At 41.2% G+C, this 12,429-nt stretch overlaps 2 protein-coding genes across 2 annotated transcripts; both read left to right on the top strand.

Moving 5' to 3' along the window:
• Positions 1-1,643: 1,643 nt before the first annotated feature.
• Positions 1,644-3,503, top strand: her5 (hairy-related 5). The gene is made up of 3 exons (XM_079501810.1): positions 1,644-1,790; positions 1,925-2,020; positions 2,266-3,503. Exons 1-3 carry the CDS (start codon positions 1,740-1,742, stop codon positions 2,692-2,694), a joined length of 576 nt encoding a protein of 191 aa, XP_079357936.1. The 5' UTR covers positions 1,644-1,739; the 3' UTR covers positions 2,695-3,503.
• A 3,037-nt stretch (positions 3,504-6,540) lies between these two features.
• Positions 6,541-11,279, top strand: her11 (hairy-related 11). Its single transcript, XM_079504012.1, has 6 exons — positions 6,541-6,649; positions 8,193-8,300; positions 8,949-9,044; positions 9,143-9,227; positions 9,454-9,644; positions 10,290-11,279. Exons 2-6 carry the CDS (start codon positions 8,244-8,246, stop codon positions 10,857-10,859), a joined length of 999 nt encoding a protein of 332 aa, XP_079360138.1. The 5' UTR covers positions 6,541-6,649; positions 8,193-8,243; the 3' UTR covers positions 10,860-11,279.
• The last annotated feature ends 1,150 nt before the right edge of the window (positions 11,280-12,429 follow it).

Raw genomic sequence — 12,429 nt, 5'->3', positions numbered from 1 at the left:
TTGGCCAGCGGGCGGCCGGGCGCCCGTAAATCGTCTATTTTTGGCCAAGAGATTTGATGTAGTCAGTGAGGGAATGAAGGAAGGATATTAGTAGGATATTGACAACCAGAAGGACTGAGCTTTATTGACCGCACAAAGACTATATTGCGCTTGTAGTTTCCGCGCTTGTGAGCTTTCATATAATCATAATAATAGTTCATACAATATCATGTAAATAATGAACATTAATTTGTTTATGAAAGTTGTGTATGTTTTATGTTCATGATGATAAACAAAACAAAAAGTTCCGAAATGTGTTTGGTAGCCTAAATTATTTCTCTGTTGTAAATATTGCTTCTTGGCAATAACATGCCCTTGTAGCCTATACTGTTTGGTGGTAAGGAACATGCATTTGTGGGATACGGTCTAGCCCTCGCCCCCCATACTTGCCAGAAAGTGTCACCATGAAAGTGAGACGATGGGAAACGGGTAGGCTATTTTTCTCGTGGGAACTGAAGTGCAATTGGACCTCTATATTGGGCTATCTAGATGTGTGACAAACCCCCACACGACACGAGCGTCAACTGACGAAAAACAACACCAAACGACAACAATGAACCTTACCTTACCTGGCAGTGGCTGATCGTTAAAGATCTGTAGGCAGCCGCTACAGCATAGAGAGATTAATATAGACCTGCCCCCTGCAGCAGCAACCATGCATCACTTCAGCTATATATATATATATATATTTTTTTTTGTATACAAATAGAAAAGAAAGTATGGATGGCATTTTGACATGACTTGGCCAGCTTTGGGGGGGGGGGGGGGGCGTTGGCCACATTTGTAAGTGTGAAAATGATGATTGCCTCTGGGTGTGAAAGTGTGCCGCTTGTTGCACAACGTAAAATAAGACCAACTGTTGACTGTGTTTTGAATATTTTCACGTCCACGTGTTGTGTTTTGCTTTTATTTCCCATGCACGCCGCGTGTCGTGACAGATTGACGTGGCCGACGCGTGGCTATAGCCTAATAATGTTATTAGGACGAAAAGGTCAGTTTTTAGGTATATATATATATATATATATATATATATATATATATATATATATATATATATATTCCAGTCTAGGCCTCACCCGTCACCGTCTTTCAATCTCACTCAACGGGAAGCTAAATAATGACCCATCATGTGTTCCTAGCTGGAGCCTGGATGTTGTCCTGGATCACACCAATGTTGGTATAGGCTACAACAGAAAGTGGCATGTATGATGATGAGGGACTAAACTAAACTGCAGGATGCAAGTTTGCAACTAAAACTAAAAAAACTAAAACTAAACTAAACTAAAAAAATAATCGATGTAGGCCTATAGCCTACAACTACATTATTTGATTAGGCGTAATAACGAATAACAATAACATATATCCCTAATTTGGGTACATCATTAATGATTATATAATTTGATAATAAATATATATTTCCTCAATAAGCTGTTATAGCCTACAGCTACATAACCTCTAACATTTAACTGCAAGGACCCCTACAGTCAGAACATATACATTTTCAGTAGACAACAACATTTACCTTTGTTTTGTGTTGCACTTCAATATAGTGGAAATGAAGGGGCGTGGTTGTTAGCTAAGGGGGCGTGGTAGTGTGTTGGTCGTCAACTCGTCATTTATTGCACCTGGAACTCAACAACACAACACAAGCGCAACAAGTCATTCGTCTGGATTTACTTTCATCTCGACTGCACGGTACAATGAAAGCTGTCACCTCTACAACATCGCATGGGGAAAGCAATCTAATAAAGGTAAGAAACTATCTCCAAAGTGGTGTTATCAAGAGTTTCGGCTACATACCTAGGCTAGAACTTCCAATGTAAACAATAATTTAAGTGGTTGTTTCAGTGGTTGTTTTAATGTCTTGCTTGTTGTTTATTTTCAGGTTCCTAAACCTCTCATGGAGAAACGCAGACGAGACCGAATCAACAACAGTCTGGAAACATTACGACTCTTACTTTTGGAAAACACCAACAACGAGGTGTGTAGGCCTATATGTGAGGTTTACAAATTAATGCAAAATGAAAGTAGCCTACATTGAGTAAAATTTTGAGGTAAGCTACATTTAGGCTGCTTCACAAATTAAATGTTGAGTAGGCCTACATGACTTTTACTTTAAAGAGTAGCCTGCTATTTTCTGTGTATATAACCTTTGATTGTCTCCATTCCATCTGATTTTTTACTAAATCGTGACTTTGAAATTGTTTTATTTCTTCTCTTTTCAAGAAATTAAGGAATCCAAAGGTGGAAAAGGCAGAGATTCTGGAGTGTGTGATTAATTTGCTGAGCAGCGACCATGAGGTGATGTCCAACCAACAGAACAGAAGGGGAGACCTGTCTGGAGAGATTCACCACCAGAGCTACCGTGAGGGCAGGACATCATGTCTGCTGAGAGTGTGTCATTTGGTCAGCACCAGGAACCGGGACCTGGAGGAGAGCAGCAGTGATGCTGCGTCGTTCCCCGGCAGCATCCACAGTCACCATGACAACCAGCTCCATGGGGCCTGTATGAGTGGCCCAGTGAGTGTGTGTGATCAACATCAACTGTGTGTGAACACACCCACCCAAAGAACTGCTGACAGACTTGATGCCACTACACTTCTTTCTCCAATGCCAATGGACATGATTGTTCCACTGTGGAGGCCATGGCCATAGTGAGAGACACTGATTGGTTCCCCGTTTGGCACTACAATGTTCCTTGTAGTGCCACCTTCTGTTTGATATGCATTATGTCTACTTTAAGGTCCCCATTTCATAACCTTTTTCATCTCTGGGATGCCACACTGTAAAATACTCAGTGTTTACTTTAACTCTGTGAGTGTACAAATGGAACAAAATTAACCCTTATGGGTATACAGTTACAGACCCTACGGGTCCACTGGTGGACCAATGCTCTGTCTATTAATGTTTGGGTGGAGATGGGACCCGAGACGCAGGTCGCAGCAGCAAACGGATGTAAATATTGTTGATATACTGTAAATAGGATATTGTAGAGAATTATGTAGCCTACAGTGCATTTTATTTTGTTATATATTTTTTTAAGGTTTACACTGCAGCACATTATCTGATGGGGTGATATTCATGTTTGCTATTTTAATGTTTTGGAATGCTATTCTTGGGTCACATGCAAAGCCCATGCAAGTCTCTGTATACAGAAACAGTCATAATCTATTGTTTTAAAACACTATTTCAGCTGGATACATTTTTTTATTTTTTATAGCACCAACCCTATTTTAGAAACGACCAAATCTGTACTTTTTTTTTTAACTACATGGTTACTTTTAAATGATAACCAAGCAATGTCTGAGGGCACAACTTATATTTATTATTTTATGAAATGGTTAGGGAGGATGTGGTTTTCTAACTGTAGGACAATAATCCTGTATTTTCTAGGAATATGTTTTGTTGCAGTATAGATATGTTGCTGAGTGCAATAAATTTCCATTCCCTGGAATTAATCAAGAGCCTGTGTTGCGTGAAGAACTTTTGACATTCCAAACATTGCATGTTGTTCAAAAAGATGAAAAGGAAATTACAGCACAATTAACATATACACTAGACCTATACTAGACATTCAGACATACATTGACATGTTGATGCGACTATACATAAGCCTGTTGGTCCAATAGCCAGACATTCCAATTGTGCACCAACATGTTTTGGGGTTTTTTAACACTTTGAATACATGCAGGCTGTGTCAAGTGATGATAAAATGCATTAAGTTTATTTTTAGTGCAGCCATGTTGATGTAGCATATAAGAAACAATTCCGTAGTATTCTCTTCATAGAAATAAACGTTTAACTGCTGAAACGTGCACGGGTAGACTATATATCCTTCTCTGGATAGCTCACTGAACTATAGACTAGATGCTTTTGATATGAATCATATAATCAATCAAAACCATTGATAGTAGCCTACTACACACAATTTCTCAGTATAGGACTAGGTTATCATATCATATGATGCATTAGCCTGGCTAAATGTGATTTGAGTCGTGTGTGTGTGTGTGTGTGTGTGTGTGTGTGTGTGTGTGTGTGTGTGTGTGTGTGTGTGTGTGTGTGTGTGTGTGTGTGTGTGTGTGTGTGTGTGTGTGTGTGTGTGTGTGTGTGTGTGTGTGTGTGTGTGTGTGTGTGTGTGTGTGTGTGTGTGTGTGTGTGTGTGTGTGTGTGTGTGTGTGAGTGAGTGAGTGAGTGAGTGAGTGAGTGAGTGAGTGAGTGAGTGAGTGAGAGAGCGAGAGAGAGAGGCCTAACGGCCGAGCAGGCCCGAGCTATACGCCAGGCTTTTCAGCTCGCGTTTACGCGAGTACGCACACACGCGCACGACATGAAAGCCGAGTGCCACACCAGTTGGCCACACACGCGCACACACAGTCTACGCGCAGGTCATCCTGTTCGCCCCTTCCAATGAAAGGGAGAAAAGGACGCCGATGGCCGCATTGTTCTCAATTAATTGCAGTTGACATCCAGCATAGAAAAGCCATTCCCGCATGATCAACCCCCATCAGCCGAGGATTAAATAACCCAGGACTGTCTTTAAAACAGTTTAAGGCCTGCCCTATGCCATATGGACGAGTCAACTTATTGCATAGGCTAACAAGCTTAAAGTTGTATCTTTCTGTGACTTCTGTCTCATCATCACCATTTTGGATTTCAGCCACTAACGTGCATTGGTTGCATGCAATAATCTATACTGTCTAATGTGGACTATATAGGCTATATGTATACGGCTGCAGGCTATTGATTTGTAAGTATATAGTTAATAATCATGTAAACACATGGGCCACCATGGTTATTTCATTGCACGGGCCTGTTGCCTTTGGCGCGTGGCAAACCAGAAAAGGTGCCAAATGTTGCCAACACTGCAACACACGTTAAACACCATACGCAGCATGCTGACTTGGATCGGTTGATAACATCAGAAGCGGGTGCACACCACCACCACCACCTGCCGTCTGCCACGTTCTGGAATGCAGAGATATTTGTGCGGGCCGGGCTCATTGGCGTGCGTCGGGGTTGATTTATGCACCAAATGGTTGTGGGCCTTCGGCCTTGTGGCACGCCGTAGGCTACTTGTAAAAAGTGTCTGTGGCAAAAAAAAGGGGGGGACAGCCAAGGGCTCGTCACGCACGTGCCCTGGTGGGGCAACACTATGCCGCCGGGCTTTGATCTTTCAATGAACTGTTTCAAACCACTGACCTTGAGCCAGTTTCTTAAACCGTCAGACTGTCCCAACAACACCAATTTCCGTGTGCCTGAACAGAACAAACTGTTTAAGTAGATACCTTTAAACCTTTAAGTAGATAGCATCCGCAATGGGCTAATCCCCGTGTCAATTTGAGAATAACTGCTGCTGGCAATACAATCTCTCCAATAACAACCATTTAATCTTCATTGAGACAGATGCCCCTCAAATGAAACGCTAATCTGATTCCAGATTTAATTCATTGACTCATGGGCTTTACTCCAGGGGCGAGGAGAGATTTAAGGGCCGCTGAAAAGCGCATCCTGTGCGGGGTTCAGCGCAGTGGCACTAACACCCTCTTTGAAGAGACATGCATGTTTCCAGGGACAACTGCCATTCTACAAGGAATGCTGCTGCATAGGCGGCACCGTGGAAAGTAACTGTACTCAACTTGAATATTTAGGCCTAGGCTACGCCTACTACAAATATTTGAAAACGTTGAAAGTTACTTCATTTAGATTATTGTTATAACAAGAGCAAATTATATATAGCTGATTGCTCTGCGTGCACTGATTAGTTTCGTTTGTGACAATTAATTAACCATTAGCATTTTGTAAACTGTGATTAACACTCAGTAACAACATGTAATAATAATAATAATGTGCATGTAAATAATAATGAAACAAAATAACAAATTATAAATCACGGACCAGGCAGGCATATTATTTCAAGGATCGTTTTTAAACGAATTAAATGGACATTAGAACCCATTCATCTGACATTACCGACTTCCAACTTCATGTTCCTTTCTTCTGCATCCTAAAAACGTCTGATTCGTTGCAATAACAAGTCTCAAGGCATTGATCTCACACTATCCTAATAATCTACGTCAGCCTATAGCATTATAGGCTATAAAAGCTGTAACGTTTCCCTTTGTCTTTTTGGCAAGGTGCAAATGCATGTTTGGAATGTCCAGCAACTCTTATTGACCATGGTAATTTATTTTAACACACCATTTCTGAAAAATATTTCAGGGTTATTGACCCATGGCCTATAGCGACCAACCATTAAAGATAATCTAATAATAAGTGGTACAACCAATTAAAATATAGTCACTGCTTGACTATACCAAGCATGGTGTGTGTGTGTGTGTGTGTGTGTGTGTGTGTGTGTGTGTGTGTGTGTGTGTGTGTGTGTGTGTGTGTGTGTGTGTGTGTGTGTGGGGGGGGGGGGTCCTGTTCAAGTCAACAATTCAAGTCACGTGTATCCGCCCATAAACCTTTTATTGAATTATTGGCCTCATTATGGGCAATCAGTGATATGACTTTAGCACGCGTCGGTTCAGAGAGGCAGAGAGCACTCAACACGTGGACGTGAAAATATTCCAAGCACACAGTCACAGTTTGTCTTGTGTTTTCGTTAAAAAGGGTAAGCGTGCACACTTCACACCCAGAGGCATCATTTTCACACCTCGTCACACAAACGTGAACCGAATTAAGCTTATTTGTCCTAGGACTCATCCTAGACATAGAGAGTCTAAACTATAAACTATCTCAATTTGGGACATTTGGCTAAGTGTAAGGCAAGCCTTTGTAAAATTCAATAATCACTTTAATAATGTAGCCTATTTAATATGGACTAGGCTATGGCGGCACGGCCTATTCATCTGACGACCTGACGTTATGCATGTTGCTATTCGTCGCTCTATAGAGCTTTAACATTAGGTAGAAATGCTGTGGACATTAGGTAAAATGCATATGATAGTCTTGAGCCAAGGTAGGCTACATTTGGTCTTAGTTTACGTTGTGCGTAAAACAAGCACGGCACACTTCACACCAGTAGTGGCCTATAGACCTAATCATCATCTTCACACTTCATCAGACAAACGTTGGACATGGTACCATTTGGGTGCCTCCAAGGCCAAGAGATCCTCCAAACAAAAAGTAGTATATTTGGCACAGTGACATCCTTCTTTGTAACATTCATTAACCACTTTAATTATGTATTTTATATCAGCTGACGTTGCATGCTGGTTGCTGGGTATAGGCATATAGATAATATATAAACATCAGGCCTCAAAGTAGGTTCATTGTTGTCGTTTGGTGTCACTCGACGCTCGTGTCGACATGTCACACATCTAGAGGTTTGTCACTTAACTCACTGGTTCCCACGAGAAAAAGAAGCTACCAGTTTCCCATCGTCTCACTTTCATGGTGACAATTTCTGCTTCGTGTCAACTAACTATAGCTAATGGCCTGTGGAAATGCTAAATCTATTCGGCCAATGTGAGTGAATGGGGGCCTATAATTGCATAATCACATTATGGGAGATTAGGACCCACATGTTAGGTATACTTGATAAATAATCTGTTATTATAATATTATTTGGCTATCATTTAGTAGAAGTTCCCACCTATACCCAAAATATATTTGTGTATCTTTTGGGTAGGTGAAAATGAAATGGGTAACGACCCTGTTGGGGAACAATCCCATATCATTTTAAAATTATAAATAGTGATTCTTAAACATTTTCATGCATGGCAAGGACCACCAAATTGATATGCATTTGGCCACGGACCCCCATTTGAAAACATTTTCTGCCATGGGGAGTTGGGGACCCACAAGATTTGAGTTGTTATAATATAGGCTATAATGTTTTAAATAATATATTCCAAATTCTTCAAGATATATATATTTTTAAATTGCACACAAGCTCACAAAGCCTTGCAGCTTGATTAGCTTTTTTTCCAAATAGTCTACCCGATGTTGTTAAAGTGGTTTTGATTTTTATGCTATAACTAATTTAGCTGGGGAACCCATGGGACCCCTCAAGGACCCCATGGGGGTCCCCAGACCCTATAGTGCCCTAGAAGTTAGTGGCAACATTAAGTCCCCGTCCCCCGTCCCCCAGCTAACACCCCTGTAGTCTATATAAACCTAACCTTAAATCACGCCCCTTACTCACTTCAAAGAGGAGACCCAGCCAGAGAGACATCTATCCAAGAGCTTCACTTTCTTTCAACATGACGAGAAAACTACCAAACATAACCCTGGACAGCAATACCAAGTGTGCAAAAAGGGTAAGGGCCAGTTTCTGCATTTGTTTAGTTCACAATATATAATATTTTTGTTGTAAAAATGATTCAAAATAGTCCCAAAAAACAATTAAATATTTTTTGAAAATAGAAGAGAGATTGGCTTTTTTCAAATAACCAATGGTTTAAAGTGTTTAAATGGATTTTGATGCTATAAGAACTAATGTTGCTTGGGAACCTCCTGGAACCCCCCCAAGGACTTTCCGATTGTCAAACACTAACATGTTACACATGATCTTTTTTTCTCTTTTTATAAAATGTCTCCTTTATCTGTTGTTCCCACACTATCTATTTTATATGTCCAAAATATTGTAATGTACACTTTCACTGTAGTGCTTCTATGTGTAATCACACTGATTGTGATTCAGTGGTTTGACATTGTATACTGTAGTTCACCATGCCTGTTTGCCTCCTGTAGGTGATCTTCAAGGTAAAGTTTGTTGTTTTTCCTGTAGCTTAAAATGCAAATGTAATGATTCACAGTAAGTAATTGAGTTAAATAGCCTGAGAACAAAAAATAATAAATATTGTAAGCTCATAGTGTCATCATTTAACAGAAATATACATATGAGGACAAATGTTTTGTCTGGTGGTAATTGTAATTTCTCTTGTCTTGCCTGGTTCTCTTCTCAGATCTTAAAACCAGCTGTAGAGAAAAGGAGAAGGGACAGGATCAATCAGAGTCTGGGGGAGTTGAGAGGTTTATTGTTGAAGAACACTTGTGATGTGGTGAGTTGTCTGACTACGCACTACATGGCTCTAGAAGTATTTCAAAGATTTCAGTAACCTCATTGTGATGTAATGTGTCTCCTTCATCTCCACCACAGCGGTTGCAGAACCCCAAAATAGAAAAAGCAGAGATTCTGGACGTGACTGTGGAATATCTTCAAAAGTGGACAGAAAAGCGAAGTGGTCAGTTGCTTCAGTAACATCAAATAGGCCTACTTTGGGTGGATTATTTGTTTCTGTGATTACGTTGTCCAGTGATCAGAGGGCTCAGAATCATATCACTGTCTTTGTATAAACTTACTTTTCCTTTTACTTGCATCAGAGTACTTTTATACATGTTATTCTTACTTTTACTTATGTAAAAATGTATTCATTATATCAATTGTTTTCCTCATCTTTCTATCAACAGATTGTGGCTGTGATAGTTCTGTTCAGATGAAGGATCAAAGTGTTCCCGTATTGAACCTTGCTCACTCTGCAGACTCCATGGACTCTCCTGTCCTCTTCAGTGTCCAGAATGCAGGCTTCCAGCGCTGTGTGGCTCAGCTGGCATCCTACTCCAGCAAACTGTCACCTCCACACAGGACAAGACTCATCCAGGTATAGGGCTGCAACTATATTGTGTATCTGGATCACATCCAAAAGGTAGAACCACTGCTGTAGTTCATAGATTAACCCATTCTGGATGGGAACCCGTTTTGGTGTTTTAACTAAGCATTATTTAGCTATTGAAATATAGCAGATCTACAAGCTCATGGCGCGCTACGAGCTTGTAGGTCTGCTATTTTTTGCTATTCACTTCACACGGGTGTGATTTAGAGAGGTGCCCGTGGGGCCTCTACGCGGTGCCCGTTGGGCACTGGCCTACTTGGAATGATGCAAGTTGGAAATGAATGCCCCACCCAGATTCTATGTCTGTGTCTCTTTTATGCCCGACATCAGAATGATGTGTCAGCCATGCCCAAATATGGAGTGTTGGGATGTCAGAACAGGCCATTTTATAGAGTTCTGTCTCAGGCATGCCAAAATATGGAGTGTTTGGACAACCGTGGGTCCGACCGACTCGACACCGGGCACTGCACTCCCTGTGATGGTGTGGAACGTGTGTGTCGAATTTGAAGTCGGTGGGGCTAACGGTTCTCGAGTTACGTGGATTACAGATACTTGAGATTTGGTGCATTATAGTTAGATTACCAGATTATCGATGTTTCATTGTTTGAACTGTTCTATCCCTACATAATACAGGAACTGAAGACATACATGGAAAGCCAGTGCTCGACGAACCCCAGAACGTCAGACCTCTGCAACATGAGAACGAACAAAGAGTTGGAGACGACGGACGTGAGGCTGAGCGGCACGACGGCAGCGTCATCCGTGGAGGACGTTTCTTCCAACTTCCCTTTCCTCCCCCATCATCATCATCATCATCAACCCTCGCCCTATTACCACCACGACTACATCTCGCCTCCCGCCTCGCCACTGGACGGATATTATTGCTCCACGCCTACGTACGCCACACCCGCTCCCTTCCCCTGCCACTTCTCCTTCCCCCCCAGCCCGTCACCTCTGTCCCCCAACACCTCCTCGTGTTCCTCCACCTCCTCCTCCCTGTCGCACTCACTAGACGTTCACACCGTCTCAGCTCCTGTTGGATTCTCGCCCGTGCACTCTCCTCTCTGCTCCCAGACCCCCGCCTTCCATTTCCCCTCTCGGACCACCGCCCTGAGACCCCTCGTTTCTTCCTCCTCCTCCTTGCCCAGGGAGGAAGGCGTCCCAGCGAACTCTCACCCACGCATGTGGCAGCCATGGTCCTGAAGATCAACGGTTCTCAAACTTTTTTATATTTATATTTATATTTTTATAAGGACTCCCAGTTTGCCCGGCATTAGGCCACGGACAACCCCATAACACACTTAGTTAACGACTTGGATGTGTCCATTTGGTTCCATCTGTACACTCTCTGAGTTACAGACCTGTAAGTGTCCATTTGGTTCCATCTGTAGCCTACACTCTCTGAGTTACAGACCTGTAAGTGTCCATTTGGTTCAATCTCTACACTCTCTGAGTTACAGACCTGTAATTGTCCATTTGGTCCCTAACTAACTAATAGTTTATCAGGGGACCCACTGGAACTCTACCAAGGATGCCTGGGGTCTCACTCTGAACTGCATAGACAAGAGAGACACCATGTGGACATCAGATGTAATTGCAGGGTGAGGGTTATGGTTATTCCAAATACTGTTCTGACCATGAATCATGTGGGCTACTGAGCATTTTAAAGGTCCATGGTGTTTACTTTTATAAATTATTTGTTGTACATAGTGTATATAATATTAAAATATATTTTGTATCTTTCCTGAATAAAACACTTTTTTTACAGTTTAAAGTCTCATTTCATTATTTAACTGAATATGTCTTGTTTTTATTGAATATTTTATTGAATAAAAAAAAATGGCATATGGTTAAAACACAACAAAGCCAAGGGCTTGTTTCCATTGTGGTCTGTAAACATTCAACACTCAAATAACTGAACCAAACATGAAACAGCAAACAAACAAACAAACAAAAAATCAATAAATCATGATAAAAAAACCCACCCAGAAACCATATATTAGTGCTTAATTCTTAGGTCTTATAAACTTGATAGTTTTGAAAAAATAATCCTTTGTTCTGAATCTCTTGCGAGATTAGAACAGTCTCAAGTTATTCTTAGGTATATTCTACATGTGTACTGTACAAGAACACAAAATCCTTCTCATTAGTATCAAAATAAAAATTATAATCTCATGTAATTCCAAGGGGCGTCATTTTGCAGGTTGCTTGTTCCTATGGTGTTTAAATCCTCTCAGTGCTCATGGTCTTAATGTGGCATGTGAATTGAGACCCTTAATAGAGGGTATGCACATGCATAAAGTGAATGGGAAATAGAGTGGTAAATCGAGTGGCAAAGTGAGTTTAATGTTGTTTAACATGGTTTAATGCAATCAGATAGGACTTTTCTGTGTGGATGTATGGGCTGTCAAGGCCACTCAGTAGGCGTTCCCGCATAACTTCCAGGTATGATGATGATGTCACACGCATACCCTCTAGCCTATTGGGTTCCCGAGTATGAACAGTGTCCTAACCTCATGTTTGCCTGTAGTTCGTAGTTCTCACCCTGTGGGTCGGGATTATTGGATTATTACTCTAAGGTCGGGACCCACGGGTGTCCTCGTGATGATTTGGGGGTGTCCCCAGATGACAGTGAAAGTGACAATTTTGGGACTTTTAGACCTAATAATACCTAAAAGGGAAATGCATTAACAGTAATTAACAAACTATACTGGTCAAATAATATATATATATATATTTAATGTTTTTGTGGCTTTCGCCTTTATTTTTTATT

The sequence above is a fragment of the Electrona antarctica genome (genome assembly GCF_951216825.1).
Source record: "Electrona antarctica genome assembly, chromosome: 1".
Classification (NCBI taxonomy): domain Eukaryota; kingdom Metazoa; phylum Chordata; class Actinopteri; order Myctophiformes; family Myctophidae; genus Electrona; species Electrona antarctica.
Note: the sequence above shows the minus strand (reverse complement) of the source record. Positions and strands in the feature narration are given on the sequence as shown.